Source organism: Papaver somniferum, chromosome 7, assembly GCF_003573695.1.
Source record: "Papaver somniferum cultivar HN1 chromosome 7, ASM357369v1, whole genome shotgun sequence".
In the NCBI taxonomy this organism is placed as follows: Eukaryota; Viridiplantae; Streptophyta; class Magnoliopsida; order Ranunculales; family Papaveraceae; genus Papaver; species Papaver somniferum.
Window position 1 is genome coordinate 269,417,613 of NC_039364.1, and position 21,825 is coordinate 269,439,437.

Genomic DNA, 21,825 nt, shown 5'->3' on the forward strand with positions numbered 1-21,825 from the left:
TCATTTTTCTTAAAATTTTTCTCCAACCCTAACTTCTTTGACTAACATGTGTATGACATGACATACTTTTAGATAGACATCCTCTTCCCCAACCTCTTGTTTCAGAGGTTCACCAAGAGGATGTGTATCCATCCTAATCATCTTTTCCAAATTTAAAAATAATTTTATTTATTAAAAAAAATTTACACCTACAACATGATGAAGATCATCCTCATTTTGGTATTTTGCAACATTATTGGATTTGCGATTTTGGAATACTACTTATTCTTCTTCTCTTTTAATATGTCTCGATCCATATAAGAATTTCGTAAAAACCCATCGCAAGATCCTCATCATTATGATACAAGTAAATACGTTCGTATTTCCAGAATACTGTAACGGAAGGATACAAGTATATATCAAAAACAAATAACAATTAAAAAAAAGAAATATGAACACAATATCAATGCGATTAGCAGTATCAACCCAACTACTAGTAGTTCAAGCATCAAAACATACCTTTATCCAATTTGAAAATAACCCGAACATAAAAACTCAAGACCAATAGTTTTTTTTTAAGACCGTTGTCATCTTCCATCGATTTGTACATCGATGGGAACAAGTACAAGAATTTTTAATGAACACTTCCGAATAGCTTTGCTTCAGCTACTCAGTAGAATCCAGATCCGCAGGAGTAAAACATTGAATTATTGACTAATAACATAACAGATAAGCAAAGAAGAGGTTCAAAAGTAAGATGGGGTGGAGAAGGATTTTTATTTTTCCTTGCATTTAGGAAGATTAATTGCCACATAAGTTAAAGGATGTCTTTCCACAATGCCACGGATGAAGCTGACCACGTGACCATTGGAGAAGCTCTTAGTCTAGCTTAACTTGTGTAATATGATACAAGTTAAAAGGAGTCCCACTAGTTTGTTGAGCTTATCATTAGAAGATAAGATAGGATCATTTTAAAATAAATTCATAAATCCCTTGACAAAATATGTGATTTATCCTTGACTAGTTAGTGTTAATCTTGTTAATCTAGAAATCGATTAATATTAATTGATCACTAAAACATGATTCTTTCTTTTGATTTCTTGTAAGAACATCAGCCAAGAAACGATGAATGTTCATATCCACGTAAGTCGATTATGGGTTGATTTTCTTTATCCAAGAAGATTACAATTATCGCTTCAAAAACAAATAGAGAAAAATAAAATAAAATTTGTTTCTACTCAAGTTCATATCGATCAATTATCGGTTGATGTTAAAAAACATCAAACATAATTAAATCTATACTCTGGGTTGAGAATGATATTCATTATGTGGTCGACCAATTGGCTTTAGAATGAGCATGAAATCATACTCATTATATGGTCGAGTATTTCATAAGGACGTAAACAACGGGAAGATGTTTATAATCATCTCCATCGATTATAGCTTAAAAAAATAACAAAAAGATAAAAAGGGTATTTTCTTTGACGAGAATAGGATCATATGAATATTAATATTGGTCGGTTCTAGGTTCCGGATAAGTCCTTATCCACTGGTGTTTCATTATGTTCTTCGACCACGAATAACATCAAGAACAACTGAACGGCGCGTATGTGCATACAAACCGATTATTCAGAATCGATTAATGTTGACATACATGTTGGCCGATTCGGGATATATCTAAAAAAAAATGAAAAGTTTAAAAAATTTCAATTTTGAATGTATGGACCAATCGGAAACCTAATTAAGAAAAATGAGTCGATAAAAAAATACCCGAAAAAATGGAATGATTTTAAATTTTAATAGTGCTCAGTGCTTTCTCCCTTCCAAACAACTCTTATCTTCTCATCTAGGTGGCACAAATATTTCGGATATGCCCCAAACTATATTTCGGATATGCCCCAAACTATCAGGTTAAGAAGACCCAGGAAAACACGTATGTCCTCGTAGTTATGGAGGACTGACGGGAAAAAAAAATGACTTTAGCTTTCATTGGCTGCGTCAACGGCTCGTCAACCTATTCTTTGCTTATTTACAATCTTAGCCACCCAGTGTTTAGTACTTAGTTTCTTTATTCTTCCTTGCAATTCTCCATCTGTCTCTCTATAGTTGTAGAATTCATATTTAGTTTCTCATTTAACTCCATAAGCAGAACTCCATGGACACAAAACTTATTTCAGGAGTCCAATATTCAAGTTTACCTGAAAATTATATTAGACCTGAATCCGATAGACCCAACCTCTCTAAAGTGATTATTTGCAAGGACATACCCATCATCGACTTATGTTGCACTAACCGCACCCAACTTATTCACCGTATTGGCGAAGCCTGCCGAGTTTTTGGGTTCTTTCAGGTATCATCTCAACTATTATTTCCTTTTGTATCAGCAAGTATTAATTTTTCTCTAGAAAATTCTTAAGAAACATGGCGCAGGCAGGGACGTATCTTCTCTTTACTTCTTCCTTATATGATCATGTTGTCCTCCGATCATAGCCTGTCATAAACACTGATCAAATCTCTAATATGAGTGCACTTGTGCCCACCAATGTATGGTTTTGTGCATGTTATATATTTGATGGAATAAACAATGCATGCCTCGATATTTCATCGATAGTAAAGCATGAATACATGATATACTTAAACTGTCTTACTAGAAAGAGTAAACATAACGTGTGTGTCTGTGTTTTTATAAGGTAATAAATCATGGGATATCAGGAGAATCAACAAAGAACATGATAGAGATTGCACGGGAGTTCTTCAAACTACCTATGGATGAAAAGTTGAAATATTATTCAGATGATCCAACAAAAACAATGAGATTGTCGACTAGCTTCAACGTGAAGAAAGAAACGGTTCATAATTGGAGAGATTATCTTAGGCTTCATTGTCACCCTCTTGATAAATTTGTCCAAGACTGGCCTTCATCCCCTCCACAATTCAAGTAAGTACAAAGAACCTGTATTCTCTCTTCTCATTAATATGTGTGGACACATGGTAGACACGTCCACAAGGCAATGGAGATATTATTGTCGTGTAGAATCTGACGAGGAATAAGTCAGTGATAAGGATGATGTATGTCATTTTCTTGCTTTTTCTTGCCTTCATCTCCTAGAGAGTGTTTCACGTTATTTCTAGAAGGTAGGCAAATACCAGTTACGGAGTATGACTTGAGTGGAATATGGGTTCCATTTTTAGTACAATGGTAATACCCATGCCCTTTTCGTCCAAGTTGTTTCCTATTTATTTTGCTTTTTGTTTTTTTTTTTTTTTTTGGGAAAATGAGTTACTGGTCGAAATATTTTTAAAACTTGGTTCTAAAATCGGTTCCTATTGGCATAGCAAATTGGCTAATTTGCCAGTTTTGCACCCACTATGCAGCTGGCAGACAAGTAAACTGGCCTGGTTAAGTGGCAAATTTGCCACTTGGCTAGCCCAGGTCAAGTTTCCACCGAGCGGTCGAGTCTCGACCGTTCGGTGTTGTGTAGACCTCCCGGTGTAGTCTCCTCCTCTCCCGGTGTAGTCTCCACCGCTAGGTAATTTTTTAATTTTTTTTCTTTCTTCTCTCCTACTATTTAGTTATTATAGCAGATTTTTATTATAAAATGGCCCCACAAAATATTTTATAATATCTAAAATTTTAAAAGGACCCCACCAAATACAAATAACTAGATTTTTTATTAACAAGGGTCCCACAAAACACAATATAATATACTACTTTAGTAAAATTTGTCAGTTTTACCATAGTAGGGAAACTAGTTTGTCATGCCATGTGGCATGGCAAACAATCTTTATACCAGCTCCCATAGGAACCAGTCTAATGGACGAGTAAAAATTAATATGGGTGAAGTGGACACCAAAAAAAATAGCAAGAGTGAAACTGATTCATCCTGACTTAAACTTAAAAAAGAGCGAGGATGAAACTGGGTACATCCTGATGTAAATTAAAAATAAGAAAAAGTATTTGAAAATGGGTATCATGAAACTGTTTACATCCAGACTATTTTTACATTCTCGTCCATTTAAACAATATCAAAATTTACATGTCTTTTTCATTCAGGAATTATTGATTTTGGTCTTTTTAACCAATTTTGTGTTATTTTTTTACCGAAGGTATAATATATATCTACCTAATTAGTTAATTCAATGTCTAATAATCTAATATGGATCTAATTTATAATTATAAGGGTATGTTTTGATCTGGTTAATTTTATAGAGATGTTGTGAGCACATACTGCAAAGAAGTTAGAGCACTTGGTTTTAGACTAGAGGAAGCAATATCAGAAAGCTTAGAGTTACAAGGAGATTACATAGAGAAGATGTTGGGAGATCAAGAGCAACATATGGCCATAAACTACTATCCACCTTGTCCTCAACCTGACCTTACTTATGGTCTTCCAGCTCATACTGACCCAAATGCGCTCACCATCCTTCTTCAAGATGGAGAAGTCTCGGGCTTACAAGTCTTCAAAGATGATAAGTGGATGGCAGTAAATCCGCACCCGGGCGCCTTCGTTATCAATATTGGTGACCAACTACAGGTAAACAATCCTATCCTCAAAAGATTAAAAAAAAATGCTTGGTTTCTCTAACAAATAAGACATGATGGATAATTGCAGGCACTTAGCAATGGAAGATATAAAAGTGTTTGGCATCGGGCAGTTGTGAACTCTGGCAAGGAGCGAATATCTGTGGCATCATTTTTGTGTCCAGCTAACTGTGCAACAATTATTCCTGCAACCCAAAGTGGATCTTCCGCCATATACAGGAATTTCACTTATCAAGAATATTACAAAAAGTTTTGGAGCAGGAATCTTGATCAAGAACATTGTTTAGAACTCTTCAAAAATTGAATTATTATGGAAACTAATAAGATGACTTTTCTATGAAACATCTTTGATATAGACACACCTTATTTTCCATGATGATGATTCGTGCTCCAAAACTTTTTGTAATATTCTTGATAAATGAAATTCATGTATATGGTGGAAAATCCACTTTGAGTCATGACTTTAGAGAGGTTGGGTCTCCATCTTGAAGAGAAAAGTTGAAGCACCAACAGGAAGGGAGGCTCTCAAACGAAATATGCAAGTTAATTTTTCTTGGTGAAGATGTAATCTTTATCTGATTAGGTGCATAATGTGTGGACGAAATATGCAAGTTAATTTCTCTTGGTGAAGATGTTATCTGATTAGGTACTTGTTGTGTGGACGAAGTGTGCAAGTTATTTTCTCTTGAGAATCGATATAGAAAGAAAACAAATTGATGGTTGGTGGTGTACATGATTCAAGCAAAATTATGTGGGTCTTTTTGAAGAATTCAATGACACCCAATATACCTTGAAATCATAAATTTTAAAGAATCAATCAAAGAAATAAGATGTGCTCAACTATATATCGAGACCCTCTAAATCTCAAAACAAGCCTGAGATCCTAGCTAGGATATCGGTGCATGGCAAAAATTCGGATCGGTAAAAGTGCGCTCATTAATCGACAAGGTAAAATTTATCAACAAACTATGCACAACTCAATGGTTTGGTGCTTGCTTACATTTTTTTGTAAAAAAACTACAATCAAATCCATTTTTCAGTTTTTTTCCACTGTCAAACCCACGGCTAAAAAATTTCACGCTCGCACCCTTTTCTGGAGGAAAAATTAGGCGCATTCCCATATTTTCTGAAACTATGCTTTCGTTTTTAGATTTGTGTTTGTTTCTTTTTTAAGTTTTCGATCATTTGATTTTCTCGGTCGGATGAGCTGAGAGTTTGATTTCTTATCGAATCAATTGAAATCATCTCTAGGTTTTCCTCCAATCCTGTTCTTGTTTTACCATTAGGGGATACTATTTAGTCGTCTTCTTAAATTTTCTGAAAGAAAAGTGATGGATCCAGAGTTAAAGAGATGATCTTTTTAAGAGAATAGACACGGAATTGAAGCTTAGATGGACTCAGAGTTTGGGTCCAATCTGTTTGTTTTCAGTTTTTACCGAGGAAATACAGGGAAGATGGGTTGCTGAACTGCCATTGATTTTGGTAGTAAATTGTCGAAGATTGAAAATGTTTGTGTGTGTGTATATGTGTAAAGCAATGGGTTTTGTGCGAATCTGAATGAAATTGCAGGGAAGGACTGATTTGTGCGGCTTCCACAGTGCAGCCGTTATCCAACCATTACCATTTTGTCATACGCACTACAACTGTTTGACGAAATTCTTGAACCACAGGTCTCTCTTGTACCAATCAGTTCACATCACCTTTCTTTGCGCTACCTAGGTTCTAGCCATGGTACTGATGGGTATTTGCGAAGGGTCAAGAATGAATTTTGAATGCAGGAAGGAAATGAGTCAGGGGTTCGAGTTGGTTACAGTTTTGTACAAGTTTCTTAGGCTTGAATTCAGCTAAACAAGTCCGTTATTGCCATCGATATTGCAGATGAACGGAAGATATTTAGGCTTCATTACTGATGGTTAGCCATGATATCTGGTGGGTGTTTCAGATGGGTTCGACTGCATACAAGGAGTGTTAAAAATTTAATCTGGTTTGGATGAGAAAGCAGTGAAGAGACCAACAGTTGCTTATGCTGCTGTAGCATGGTTCAACGGCTGTGTATGATGCGTGTCTGGCACTGGCTAGATTACAGATATAGAAGTCGACAGGAAAAGGAATTCTGGGTATCAATTTGTTTCAGTTCAGGAAAAGAATATCTTTCCCAGAAAATAGCCAACAAATGGTGGCCTTGCCGATAGTTTAGGGTGTTGAAGGGATGAGATTTGGAGGCCAGTAGGGTTTTGAAACGTTGAGGCCTTGACCAGATATGAAATTACAGGTGCAGGGATATAAAAAGGAGGCGCAATACACTCACAAGGATCATCTCATACCCCCTTCAACTGTTCTCATCTTCAACAGAGAGGAGCGCCGCTCCTCTCCAAACCTCATCCATCTCACCTGCATAACTGCATCACCTCGAAATTGGTTGCATAACACATTCTGTAGTTTTTTTTTTTTTTTTTTGCATAACTTGTTATGAAGTCCAGAAAACGGTTGCATAACACGTTATGCAACTACTTTTTTCTTAGTATTGAAACCAACAAAAAATAAGGTTGCATAACTTACCATGCACCTACAACAGTATCTACATAACATGTTATGCAGTCGTGAAAATGGATGCATAACCTGTTATGCATCCGAAAATATGACAGCATAATGCATTATGCATCGAGAAAATTGTTGCACAATCTTTTATGCATCGAGAAAATGGATGCATAACCTGATATGCATCCGTAAATATGGATGCATAGTGCATTATGCATCAAATTTTTTATGTACGCACTAAAATCAACCAAAACAATGGTTACATAACTTGTTATAGATGCATAACTTTGTTATCCAAATACATAATTTGTTATGCAGTGGAGAAAATGGTTGCATAATTCGTTATGCGTCTGCAGAATGTGTTATGCATCTTTTTTGGTAGCTGCATAATAGTTATGTATAAAGTTTTCGAAATTTTTTCCTAAAATGATGATCACCTCCAATTTTTTCGTGAAAAAACAAAAATTTGATATTCTTGTTTGTACTCGTTGCGTAGCTCTCTTAAAAAGATTTCCAATGATATAAAATTTGTAAAATTCCAAGGCGCGGATTTTTAGATATGTTATATCCACGTTGCGTTGCCAATTATACCCCTGATGCATAACCCGTCATGCGGATGCATAATCCGTCATACAGACATTTTTAATAATTTCATATAATTATGGGTGTCACGTAAATAATTATGGGTGTCACGGTACCTAAAATTAATTGTGGGCCTGACAATGAGAATATTATTATTTTTGGGCCTGCGCCTAATTTTCCCAAACTAAAAACCAATTCCGGAACAATGAAATGAGGGCCAAGTACTAATTCGGACCATAGGGGCCCTACATTTAGAAACCTTTTTTGAGGCATACTCATTCATTATACTATCTAGGGTGGGTTTATAAGGGGTGTTTAAAGGTAGTGCAATTACCTATATATCCTTAAACAATTTAAATTATTAGAGTGCCCTTATCATCAAAAACCTAAAATCAAAAATCAAAATAAACTTTAAACGCAAACATCTTGGACTCGAATTCAATCAAGAAATTGATCAAGCAAAGCAAACACGAATCGAAGTGAGCGATGTTGGAGTGCGAAATCCAAATCTCAATTGCTCTTATATGTATTTTAGAATGTATGTGTAACAAAACCATCTTGTTTTTGATTGATTTTATTTTGTTTGATCGATAGAATATGATTTCGAAGATGAAATTAGGGTTTTCAGAAGATCAGTTCGGCTGATCTTGGAGTTTCAATTTTGAGCCGAACCTAGTGTATGATTTAGAGAAACACTATATTCGGCTAATGCGACTTTGCTAGATTTTTTTCGAATAAGCCGAACCAAAATTCGTCAGTTACAGAGTGAAGTTCGGCTGAAAACTTTTCAGCCGAACCTCAATTTTTTGAAAATATACCTAGGTTCATCTGATAACTTTCCAACCGAACCTCAGTTTATCAGCCGAACCTCAGTTTTTTGAAATATACCTAGGTTCGGCTGATAACTTTTCAGCCGAACCTCAGTTTTTTGAAAATATACCTAGGTTCGGCTGATAACTTGTCTGCCGAACCTAGGTATATTTTCAAAAAACTGAGGTTCGGCTAAAAAGTTATCAGCCGAACTGTTCATCTGGTCAGTAGATCTGGGTTTTAAAAATTAAATTTTTTGACAGATTCAACTTATAAAAAGAAATTAAACCTCGTATAGAAGTCTACCTATGATTTGAATCACACATTTTGGTCACTTCTAATCATTAAAATCTCAAAATTCAAAACCCAAGTTTTTTTTTTCACTTCTTCTTCTTCCTCTCAAGAATCTCAACTCTCTCACATAATTTGATTTATCTACTAATCACCACTAATAATATAATTTTTAATCAATCCTTAAAATTCCTAGCTAATCAAATCTAATCATAATCATTAACGCCAATTATGTAAGGATAGTTATGCCATTATCAAAAAGGGTGGATAAGGAGTGATGTTGTTTTTTATTTGGTGACCCTATTTTGGCATTATTTAGTATGCCTCAAAAAATTTCAGTATGCCTCAAAACAGGTTTCTACATTTATACACGGATTAATAGGCCAAATTATTCGAGAAGATCTTATAAAACACGATTTCAATTCAGGCTTGTAAATGATCGGCGAATTTTTGTCGAATTATTACTAATTAGGCCTGAGATCGCATGTATTGCATCAGAAATTACTTGTTTAATGCTCCTTAAAGTATTCCATTTGAAAGCCTTCAGCAGGGTATAATATCATTATGAGATTTTATGCAATCCATATTTCAGAATTATTAATAACTCAATGACAAGTTAGCCCACTATCCAGAGCAATACATTTATGTTTTTTGGAAGAATCGTTGCTGACGAGTTTCGAACAAAAATCACTGGATCCTATGACTTCACTGCACCACAGTGACATCGGCGAATACGGGATCCGTACAAATACACGTCTGTTTCAGAAACTAATGAAAACCGGACTTGGTGCCCGTATAATATGGGCTTGACAAATAATTCGGATCTGTGAATAATTCGTTGGACTAATTCGATCATGGATTGACTCATTCCTAGTTGACTCGACCATGATTTGACTCATTTCTAATTGAAAAAACTGGTTGCTCCCAATGTAGTTAATATCGGATATCGGTTCATCTCGGCCGGGACCGATATACTGGTACGATTTTATATCGGGGATATTATCGTTGAAATATCGGTTCTAGATTTAGAGACTATAATTTTATATTAAACATTTCTCCACACATTTTCGGATAAGATATAATAGATAACATCAATTTTATCAAAAAAACAAAAGAGTAACTAAAGTAGACTTGCTTCGAGAGCTACATGCACCTCTACTACCACCTGGAAGACTTTCTTCGCCAAAATTACCTTTAAACTTTATAGAAAACGACCAATACCGTCTCATATCAGGAAATGTAGGAAAATTTCGTATCGACCGATACAGCCGATATTTGACCGAAACGGCCGATATTCGACCGATACGACCGATATTGTCGGGCGAATATCGTATCCCCGATATCCTTCTTATCGTATCGTTCTGGGCCGATATCCGAAATATCCCCGATATATCGGCCGATACGGCCGATATTGACTACATTGGTTGCTCCTAGAGGGTTGGCTCGCCAAGATTTGATTCATTTTTAATTGATTATAAGAGGTTGGGTCCAGAAGATTGACTCGACCATGATTTGGCTCGTTTTTCTACAAAAAATTACATCTAGAGGACTGAATTCACCATGATTTGACTGTTTCTAATTGATTAGAAAAGGTTTTGTCTAGAGGGATTTGAACCTGAGCGTCTAGAAGGCTGACTCGGCCGCGATTTGACTCGTTCCTAATTGTTAGAAAGGTTGCGTCCAGAGGGATTTGAACCTGAGTGTCTAAATGATTTTCTCTACCATATAACCCATAAATATGCAAAAAAAAAAAAATATCTTAAGGCTATACAAATACTTATCAATTAATTATATATGTGGGCCGAATTTATATCTCTGAAATGTATTATACACGTATGTACGTACTTCCGAGTTACGGAGCCACAAACCATTTTATCGGATTTTTGACCGAATTCAAATTTTACATATCCGGATAGTACTCGTACCTTTGCGGAATTTCGAATTGCTAACAAGGGTCAAGTGTAGACGACACAGTTGACAGTATTTATTAGAGGAAACCCATTTGAAAAATTCAAACCCTTGAGATATATTCTATTGTTTGACCAATATGAACACCAATAAACCTAGATACATTAGGATGAGATCTCAATAGCCACTTGGATGACAAACATAAACTTATATATCCAAAAAGAAAAATTGACTTGTAATCCCCGAATTTTGGGACCAGTTTTTTTATCAAAATCCATAGTCTAATACCTGAAGTGTCACATAAGCATCCAAGTTCATGCCCGATTTACTCATTTCCAAGTTCCTTGAATAAAATAAATTAAATTAAATTATCATGCTTAATTATTAAAATACGGAGTACACAACTTAACCTAGCCTGAGATTAACCAATCTCTTAAAGACTCACCCGAATTGATTAGCAAACATAATTATATCAAATTCATGAGAAATTTGATCTAAGATAACAAAACCACATATCACGTCGTAATCACATGTTCTGGACCGCCAAATGGCTGCCTACGTACCCAAAGGGATATCAAGCACGGCTGTAGTTCATCAAACGACGATGAAAATAGAATAATCACCAATTTGAACATGATCAAACCATCAAAGTTACTCTTACCTAAGGAGCTTGTTCAAATTGTTAAAATACCTCCCCACCTCTGTGAGTCAGCTAACACCCTAGGAAAACACTACTCCGACTCTGGGAGCCTGTTTGAGTAAACAAAAGAAAATCCTCTTGCTCAAAGGATCCCCACATGGATTTAGAGAGGCAATCATCAACTCCCAAGAAAAATTCGTATCCCGTTAAATTCACATATGAGGCATTAACTTCTAATGAAATAGCTCACACTCTGGGTCCCCATAGTAGGTTTAGGAAAGATCGATCACTCCCAATGACAACTCTTACCTTCTGATTTGGGGAAGAAACCTTCAATTTTGATGGGAAACTCTTACCCCGTCCAGGACCGTAATCCTTTAGTCTTATGGAGGCAACCATCAACTCTGAAGGATCAAATCCTGCAAAATAAAACCATCTAGAAGGAAACCATCAACTTCTAATGAAAATGAAACCACTGAAATACACAAGGTATATAATATATATATATATAGATATGCCCCTGATTTTGGCGAATAATTGATATGAAGTTGATAAAGATAACCAACCAATATACACCTCATAATGCATATTTAAAAATAAATCATAATCACTGAAAACTGCAAGAGTTATATGTTCCTTGTAATGGCCAATGTGACCCATGCCAGATCTTAGTAAAAAAATTACTAGATATCTTATAACGTATAAAATTTCAGCAAAATCCCACGACTTGATATTACATTATAAGGCATTAAAATATTGTCTTAAGATATAATAATGTAGAAACAATCATCATCAATAGAGGTTTGGAGGCACCTAATGTAAGGTTGGTGTTAGAGCATTCCTCGGTTGAAGTCACAAGTGTTGATATATCAAGCTTGTTGTAAAATTTAGTTTTCAAAAATATATCTTGATTTCTAATCTACAATTAGTTATGTCTCGGTCTAGGATAGTGGAGTTGAGAAAACGAGCTAGTCATCATTTGCGTTCTACTGTTTGAAGGCGAAGATCAACCGAAGCATTTGGAGAACTTCATCAACAAAAGGTAAGTGAAAACTGAAACACTTATTTCTCAAGTTATATTCACCATTCTATCTTTGGGACGATTGTCGCATAATTAATTAGACTAACTTATCTAGACAAGAATTTCGTGCCGAGAACTAATTATTTTGTTTACGAATTTCTCGAAATATAATGACTAAGCTTAATGAACATTTGTTCATACTTGATCAAATTCGATGGAGAACAATTTATTGTTCGGAACCAAATCTTGTTTCAAGTTTATCAGTCGAAAATAACCCGGAACAGTGATATGTGTCATTGGTATTATTCAAGAATGTTTCGAATTGATTTAGAGACATATATAACTATTATATTCGGAATACAAGACAGTTTTATCAGTCATACAAACTGAGAAAACTGTTATATGTCTGAAGCCTTATTACATGTATTCGTACACGTGGCGGAATAACTATATATCGATTTTTAGATTTGTGTGATAAGCATATTTGTATGTACGTCATGGGAAAATCTGTTTAAAACCAATTACTCATCGTGCGGAGACTTGGTTAAATTTCCACCCACTACTTTGCTGACTCTTCTAACTGATTGCACGACTTGCTCACATTCTCGTCGTGGGTGAACACACGTGCCGCACACCGCCAGACCAAAACCCTAGTTAATATCCCCCCATGTAACACGATTGAAATCTCGTGATTGTGGAGTCAGTTGATGACTTATGGGACGATGAGTCCATATATCGCTGAGTTGAACATGATTAGCAAATGTTTCGAAACTCATGAATTTAATGTGTCTGTTGATACGAGGTATCATTATAACCTAAGACGAGCAAAACTGTGTTGCTAAATTGTTGAATATTGGTGTTGAACCAATATTCTTTGATTTGAGAAAATATTGCTAGTCTGAGCGAATATTTCTAATTGAATAAATATTGCCGGTTCGAGCGAATATTGCTAGTTCGAGCAAATATTGTTCTTTTGATGAATTGTTGGTAGCTGGACCTAATAAAATATTAATTTAAGTTACTGACTGTTGGGTCGAGCAAAATAAATATGAATATCAATCATGGAATCAACATAAAATTATCAGAGTGTTCGAATCTGCACATAATCACGTTTCCGCAGAGCTCTGGATTCAAAACCCTAATTTTACCGAAATGATGATTTATTGCAAATCATGGGATGACGGGTTCACCATATGACGCCCAGATGCTCGAATGAGAAAAAAATACCAAAGTCTCTTGAGGACCAGTTGGTGAAAGAATGATTAAATGCTGGTTTAATCATTTACTGAAATAATGCTTGTGTGAGCAACAAATCATAAACCCTGATGTAGAAAATATGAGGGGCCGACCAAGAGGTCATGAGACCGGCTCTTGATGGTCGTGGGACCAGTATATGGTCGTTTGAGCGAACTTCCAATTGTTTGGAAAGAGTTTGAACCTAATATGAGCAACTGAGCAAATTAGGTTAAAATCATTAAAACATGCGGGACCAGCTGTTTGCAAGCCTCAGGGTCACCCTTGGTCGGTCAAGGGGATGTGCACGTGTCACCATAGTGTCCGTGCTTCAGTCCTGAGAATTTTGATATTTTCTGATGCACGTTTGAGAAACATTTGGAGAAAATATGCAAAATCCATGGTTTTGCTGAAACCAGCAAAAATACATGAGATGATGAAAATAATAAATAAACAAGGAATCACAAGGTGTGGTACCGGCCACGGCTAGGGCATGGCCGGCCGGCTGACACGCGGCCCCACATGCTTTTCCCAGTTTTATGTGATTTTATGTATTTTTCTCTGATTTTAAGGGAAATTCCATGAAACTGGAGAGTTTGGCGAAATTAGGGAACTTCCATGAGATGAGAGACATAAATTAAAATATAAAATAGGGAATGGGAGTGTGGGACCGGCAATGGCTGTGGCATGGGCGCCGGCCCCAAGGAACTCTTCCCAATTTTATGTAACTTTGATGATTTTAGATACTTTTTCATAAAATCAAAGGGATTTGTTGAAAACCAAGATATTTTGTTGAAATCAGGGAGTTTTCATGAAATCAGGAAACCAAACACCAAATAATAATAAAATAATGGGCGCGTGGGACCGGCTAGGGCATGGCCGGCCGGCTAGAGCCCGGTCCCACAAGTTTTCCTAATTTTTTTAATATTTTCCATGATTTTAGAGAAAATACATGAAATTAGGTAATTTTAGGGAAAATTCATAAAATCAAGGAATTTTCATAATTTGAGAAGGAATAATAAAATAATGGGAGGTGAGGTGTGGGACTGGCCATGGCCAAGACATGGCCGGCTGGTGCTCGGTCCCGCGACACCTTTCCCTAATTTTATTATTTTTTGATAAAATCATGTGATTTAGATAATTTCTTTGAAATAAAGGAAATTTGCTCGAACGAGAGGATTTTCATGAGATCGTGAAAATAGTAAAAATATGGTAAAATATAAAATTGGGCACGGGACTAGTCACGGCATGACTGTCCGGCTGGTGAGCCTAGTCCCCTGGCGCTTTTGTTTAATATTTTATTATTATTGTTTTCCCTTCCTATTTTGCATAGGTTCCTCGTTCGTTCGTATTTTTAAAATGCTCGTTCGTGCATTCAAAATGCTGGTCTGTGTATTATCTGCTAATTACACTTACACCATTTTGTCAGGGCTTATTTAATGCCCATATGCCTGTTTCGTTGAATATATTTATTACTAACCTGTGGAATTCTGCTGGGAAGAACCACAGATTGAAGTAACGAAATATAACGAGGAATCGTAGAATATTGCTGAATATTCAGGCGATTAATTGACGACTTGTAGAATATTGCTGGATATTCAGACGACGGTTTGTAGAATATTGATGGATATTCAGACGATTTAAGATAATTAATTGTTGGCTCTGTACTAGAAGGGATTCCTGTCTAGGAGCATTAATTATCTGAGGGTTGAGCAATATGAACTTGCTGGAGTGTCATATTCCTCTTGCATAGTCGGGGAAAAACTGGTTACATCCCGAAGACGTTGTCGCTCTATACTAGCAGACGTGTTGTCTAGGAGCCGCCCAATCTTTCGATTCTATACAGTATGAGATGTGTCGTGGCCTCAGCTGAGAGATTGCACATCTTCATCTTCTCTGAGAAACTTTCTCCATCAGAGGTGGCATGAGATTTCATGCACAGAGACATGAGTCTCGATACTTATCCGATTGCCGGATCCGGAGTAATTACTGAAATTTCTCAGTATTCATGAGATGTGCCGTGGCCTCAGCTGAGAGACTACACATCTACACGTACTCTGAGAGACATCCTTCTCAGTCAGAGATTTATGACATGAGCTTTCATGATTTAATGAGAGACATGAGTCTCAATACTCATCCGGTTGCCGAATCTGGAGTATAATTTTACAATTCTACCCTTTGTCGAAAATCCACCATCTACATTAAGTCCCATGCTTAGTGAGGAACAGTCATGTTCCTCAGTCAGCATTTCATGGTGGTTTTCCAGGTATAAATAAAAATAAGTAATTGAACTTAGTCATAATATAAGATATTACCGGATTTCGACTGAATGAGAAAACCATGGTTTGAGCGGAAACCTCTGTGGCGAATAGAGCGTCATCCAGTGAACATAAAACTGTGTAGAACCGCTGGTTCGATGGTGGAACCTTGGTTGGTTTAGGATTCACGGGTCGGGCCCAAAAGGGAAATCTTTATGGAATTAGGTTTTGGAAATAAAATTAGGTATAAAAGGGATTACTTCTCTTTTTTTTTTATTCTCCTTCCCACGACCACCATCCTCTTCATCACCTTCACGTCCGAGCTTGACAGGAGCAGGAAGCATTTTCCCCGGAGCGTCACTGTCCGTCCGACCGGAGCTAGCACCATCCGGCCAACTTCCGGCCGGCGCCGACCAGGTGCGTCCAAAATTTTTTTTTAGATGTTTGATGATTCCATGAGTGTTTCATGCTTTCACCATATCAAAATCCTATACATGTGTATATGTTGATGTCAGTTTTGTAGAAAAACCCTTGTTTTATCAAACGTATGTTCGTTCGATCGTTAGTTTTGAAAACTAATAAAAATCCCTGATTTATGAGAAATTTCTTTATATATGTGGACTTAGGTCCAGTGATAAAACTTAGTGTATGAGCTTTCATGTGAACCAAGATTTTACCTTAATAGATGTGAGCTTTCACAAAACCGAAATAAACTCCGTTTTCAAGGATAATACTCATTCGAGGAAAATAGACATATATATTTTTATGTATGTAAATTTATGTCCAGTGATAAAACTTTATTTATGAGATTTCATGAGAATTAGTATTTTATCACAATAGGTGTGAGCTTTCACAAAACTAGCATAAACCTTCGTTTTTTAATAAAATGCTAATACGAAGGAAACTAGATTTTTTTTTAATATATATGTAGCCGTGACATATTTTTTGTGAAACATGATGACATATTTTATTCACATGGATTTTTTCTTATTAGATAAATTCTGAAAATTTATATGAACAAATTGCATTAATTATTGATTTGTAAAATCAAGACATGGGTTTTGAGTAACCTTCAAACTAGACAACTTATTTATGATGAAGTCATGTCTTATTGTAAATTTCATAGTTCAATTGTGTGAATGTTCACGTTATGAAAACTATGTATATGATTTTATGAGAAAATCAATTTTGAAGGTTAATAAAGTTTTGTTCGTTACTGCAGGTTTCAAGGAACGAACTAATTTCGTGTGTTAACTCTTGTATTGCAATCACTATTGTTAGTGAAATTAAAAGAGGTAAGAGTTCTAGATTTACCATTTGTATACACTGGCGTTTTAATTTGCATGATTCCATTATCTTATTGAATTCGCGGATGACTGAAACATCGTGTGGATTTCACAACAACTTTGCGAGGATGTCTAATTCTCCAGCCAATGATGCTCCCAGAGATGAAAGGTGTGCAGATGATGATATCTCCATAGAGGAAACATGCACGGATGAGACTTCCGTTGGTGAGGAAGACGAAACACCTGGAGTCAAGAATGTCCCAAACATAGATGGCACATTCTTTGAAGTTTCGGAGCCCGAAAATCGTCTCAAGTCCCCGGTATATCGCCTTCTGATCAATCCCAGGACGGTCACTCAAAATAAATTGGTGACTCCTCGTGTTGCTATTCGGTTTTGTCTTGAACGAGGACTATTTCAGGCTTCAATAATTGAATTCAAGCTTTCTCGACACCCCTTAGAGAAGTTCTCGGAATGGTTTAGACACATGCTAGGATTTCCTCGTGTTAGAGCTATGTTGGATAGAGCACAAATTACCAGGGTCGTTCAAACATCTGGAGATTTGTATATCTTTCATGACGCACGAGGTATTGTAGCTCTTCTTGCTCGCTGGTGCATCCCAACTCACACGTTTATATGCAGCTGGGGAGAGTTCACTATTACCTTGGAAGATGTAGTTGCTTTATTGCATCTTCCAATTACAGGTAACTTTCCTGAAGAACTTTGGACAGCGGAAGAGAAAGCAGTTTCCAAAACTTTAATAGATGAGATGGAGAGAATCAACAAGGTTTTTGGTAAAGGTTGTTACGCTCATTGGTTGACACATTGGTGGCCACGAGACTTCCCTCTTGATGAACCCGACGGTATGGTGTCTATTGCTGCTTTCTTGTGCTTATGGCTGTCTAGGAATGTGTTTGAAGATGCTCGTACCTTGTTGAAGTCGTTTGTAATTTCTTTCTCTATTAAGCTGGCTCAAGGTGAACAACTTCCGCTAGGTAGCTTATTCTTGGGCTATTTATATTCTAACCTGGACTCTTTAGTCGTAGAATCCAGTGTTTCGAACGGCTTCATGGATATTGAATGCTACACCAACACGGTGTTTCCCCAAGCTCTGATGTGGGAGCATTTCGGAAACTATGCACCCATTCCCCGTAGTGTCTTATAAAGTCTGAACTCTGCTGATGCTCCACGTATCTTCCATGAGAAAGACAATCCTAGGATTATGCTCTGGTCTACGAAGAAAATTCAGTCCAAGACACGCTTCATTAACGTATTAGATGACGAGTCTTAGTTTAACTTCCGTCCTTGGGTGGTAGTTCCTCCTCACGTTTCTCAATTGACGACTTTTAATGCTGGAGAAAGTAAGTATTTGAAATCTGGTGCTGATTTGAGCGATGGCGAAAGATCTTTCATGCTGAGTTGCACTCCCAGTCATCTAATATCAGCAACGTATGGAGATTTTTCGGTGGAGGAGTATAACATTGACAGAGCCGCCCGTCAGATGGGTATGGACCAATGTGTTCCAACCTTCAGAAGGAGAAGACCATCATTGGAACAACTTAAGACTTGCTTAGATCACACACATGATGAAGGGAGCTCTTATTGGTTCCCTTGTGCTGATCGAACTACGTATGTGACTCCAGGCTACATGGAATTCTGGGATCAGCAGCTTGAGCGTCTTAATGATTATGTGATGTCCGTCCAACCTTTAGTGAAAGATCCTCCTTCTTCTGAGATGAGTGCCTCTCGTCCCAGACTAAGGAATATTTCTGGTGGTGACAACCGAAAGACATCTCCAGGAGGTCACCAATATGTATTCTTTTGCATATTCCTCTGTGGATGGGGAAAAACGATTTGCTGGTTTTTACGGAATTGAAGAGTCAACTGTGTGGAGACTCATTGAACCGAGCGAAATGTTGAACCTTACACAGATGCACTGCAAGAAGGGAGTTCTTTAAGTTCGAGAGATCAATCTATAAGACCCAGGCCTAAACCAAGAACAATGGTTGTTCAAGAGTCAATTCGGTCACAAGAGAGGATGGGTTGATCTGTAGGAGGGAAGCTGAGAAATGCGTGAGATCAATGGTGATCTGATATTGTAGGTGTGTTGTGAATTCAGCGTAAAAGTTCCCTGAATGATTGAATTTTGCTCAATTGAGAGTAATTTATGTGAGTTCGTGTAGACGAAATATTGTCTGTATGAACTTTGATGAGAAATTGCTCGTCTTGGAGAATGTTGTTCGAGTGTTCGAAAACTTGTTCTTTCAATCAGGATTCAGGGACATTTTATAATGCAGGAGTTGAAAACACCATGATCCCATGAAGTGTGACAGTTGCTGGAATCAGAGAATGGGAAATGGGGAAATCGTGTTAAAACCAATTACTCATCGTGCAGAGACTTGGTTAACTTTTCCACCCACTACTTTGCTGACTCTTCCAACTGATTGCACGACTTTCTCACATTCTCATCATGGGTGAACACACGTGTCGTAGACCGCCAGACCAAAACCCTAGTTAATATCCCCCCATGTGATACAATTGAAATCTCGTGATTGTGGAGTCAGTTGCTGACTTTATGGGACGATGATTCCATGTAGCGTTGAGTTGAACATGATCAGCAAATGTTCTGAAACTCATGAATTTAACGTGTCTGCTGAGACGAGGTATCATTATAACCTAAGACGAGCAAAATTGTGTTGCTAAATTGTTGAATATTGATAGTTGAACCAATATTCTTTGGTTTGAGCAAATATTGCTAGTCTGAGCGAATATTGCTAATTGAGTAAATATTGTTGGTTCGAGCGAATATTGCTAGTTCGAGCAAATATTGCTAGTTTGAACAAATATTGTTCTTTTGATGAATTGTTGGTAGCTGGACCAAATAAAATATTAATTTAACTTACTGACTGTTGGGTCGAGCAAAATAAATATAAATGTTAATCATGAAATCAACATAAAATTATCATAGTGTTCGAATCTGCTCAGAATCACGTTTCTGCAGAGCTCTGGATTCAAAACCCTAATTTTACCGAGATGATGATTTACTGCAAATCACATAGGACCGGCTATATAGGATGACGGGTTCACCATATAACGCCCAGATGCTCGAATGAGCAAAAATACCAAAGTCTCTTGAGGACCAGTTGGTGAAAGAATGATTAAATGTTGGTTTCATCATTTACTGAAATAATACTCGTGTGAGCGACAAATCATATAACCTGATGTAGAAAATATGAGGGACCGTCCAAGAGGTCATCAGACCAGCTCTTGGTGGCTGCGAGACCAGTAGATGGTCGTTTGAGCGAACTTCCAATTGTTTGGAAAGAGTTTGAACCTAATATGAGCAACTGAGCAAATTAGGTTAAAATCATTAAGACATGCAGGACCAGATGTTTGCAAGCCTCAGGGTCACCTTTGGTCGGTCAAGGGGATGTGCCCGTGTCATCATGATGTCCGCGCTTCAGTCCTGAGAATTTTGATATTTTCTGGTGCACGTTTGAGCAACATTTGGAGAAAATATGCAAAATCCATGGTTTTGCTGAAACTGGAAAAAATACATGAGATGATGAAAATAATAAATAAAAAAAAGAATTACAAGGTGTGGGACCGGCCACGTCCAGGGCATGGCTGGCTGACACGCGGTCCCACATGCTTTTCCCAGTTTTATGTGATTTTATGTATTTTTCTCTGATTTAAGGGAAATTCCATGAAACTGGAGAGTTTGGCGAAATTAGGGAACTTCCATGAGATGAGAGACATAAATTAAAATATAAAATAGGGAATGAGAGTGTGTGACCGGTCAATGGCTGTGGCATAGCCGGCCGGCCAATGGGCGCGAGTCCCAAGTCACTCTTCCCAATTTTACTAAGTTTTGATGATTTTAGATAATTTTCATAAAATCAAAGGGATTTGTTGAAAACCAAGATATTTTGTTGAAATCAGAGAGTTTTCATGAAATCAAGAAACAAAACACCAAATAATAATAAAATAATGGGCGTGTGGGACCGGCTAGGGCATGGCCGGCCGGCTAGAGCCTGGTCCCACAAGTTTTCCTAATTTTCCATGATTTTAGAGAAAATACATGAAATTAGGTAATTTTAGGGAAAATTCATAAAATCAAGGAATTTTCATAATTTAAGAAGAAATAATAAAATAATGGGACGTGAGGTGTGGGACCGGCCACGGCCAAGGCATGATTGGCCGGCTGGCGGTCCCATGACACCTTTCCCTAATTTTATTATTTTTGATAAAATCATGTGATTTAGATAAAAATACATGAAATTAGGTAATTTTCATGATTTTAGGGAAAATTCATGAAATCAAGGAATCTTCATAATTTGAGAGAAATAATAAAATAATGGAGACGTGAGGTGTGGGACCGGCCACGGCCAAGGCATGGCCGGCTGGTGCTCGGTCCCGCGATACCTTTCCTTAATTTTATAAAATCATGTGATTTAAATAACTTCTTTGAAATAAAGGAAATTTGCTAGAACGAGAGAATTTTCGTGAGATTAGCGAAAAATAATAAAATGTGATAAAATATAAAATTGGGCGCGGGACTGGTCACGGCATGACCGGCCGGCTGATGAGCCCAGTCCCCTGGCACCATTGCTAATATATTATTATTATTATTATTTTTCTTCCTATTTTGCATAGGTTCCTCGTTCATTCATATTTTTTGAAATGCTCGTTCGTGCATTCAAAATGTTGGTCTGTGCATTATTTGTTAAGTACACTT

At 36.9% G+C, this 21,825-nt stretch overlaps 1 protein-coding gene across 1 annotated transcript; it reads left to right on the forward strand.

Moving 5' to 3' along the window:
• The first annotated feature begins 1,869 nt into the window (after positions 1–1,869).
• LOC113300408 (flavanone 3-dioxygenase 2-like) lies at positions 1,870–5,253 on the forward strand. The gene is made up of 4 exons (XM_026549630.1): positions 1,870–2,329; positions 2,670–2,917; positions 4,190–4,514; positions 4,593–5,253. The coding sequence occupies exons 1-4, from the start codon at positions 2,135–2,137 to the stop codon at positions 4,824–4,826; spliced, it is 1,002 nt and encodes a 333-aa protein (XP_026405415.1). The 5' UTR covers positions 1,870–2,134; the 3' UTR covers positions 4,827–5,253.
• Positions 5,254–21,825: the final 16,572 nt, after the last annotated feature.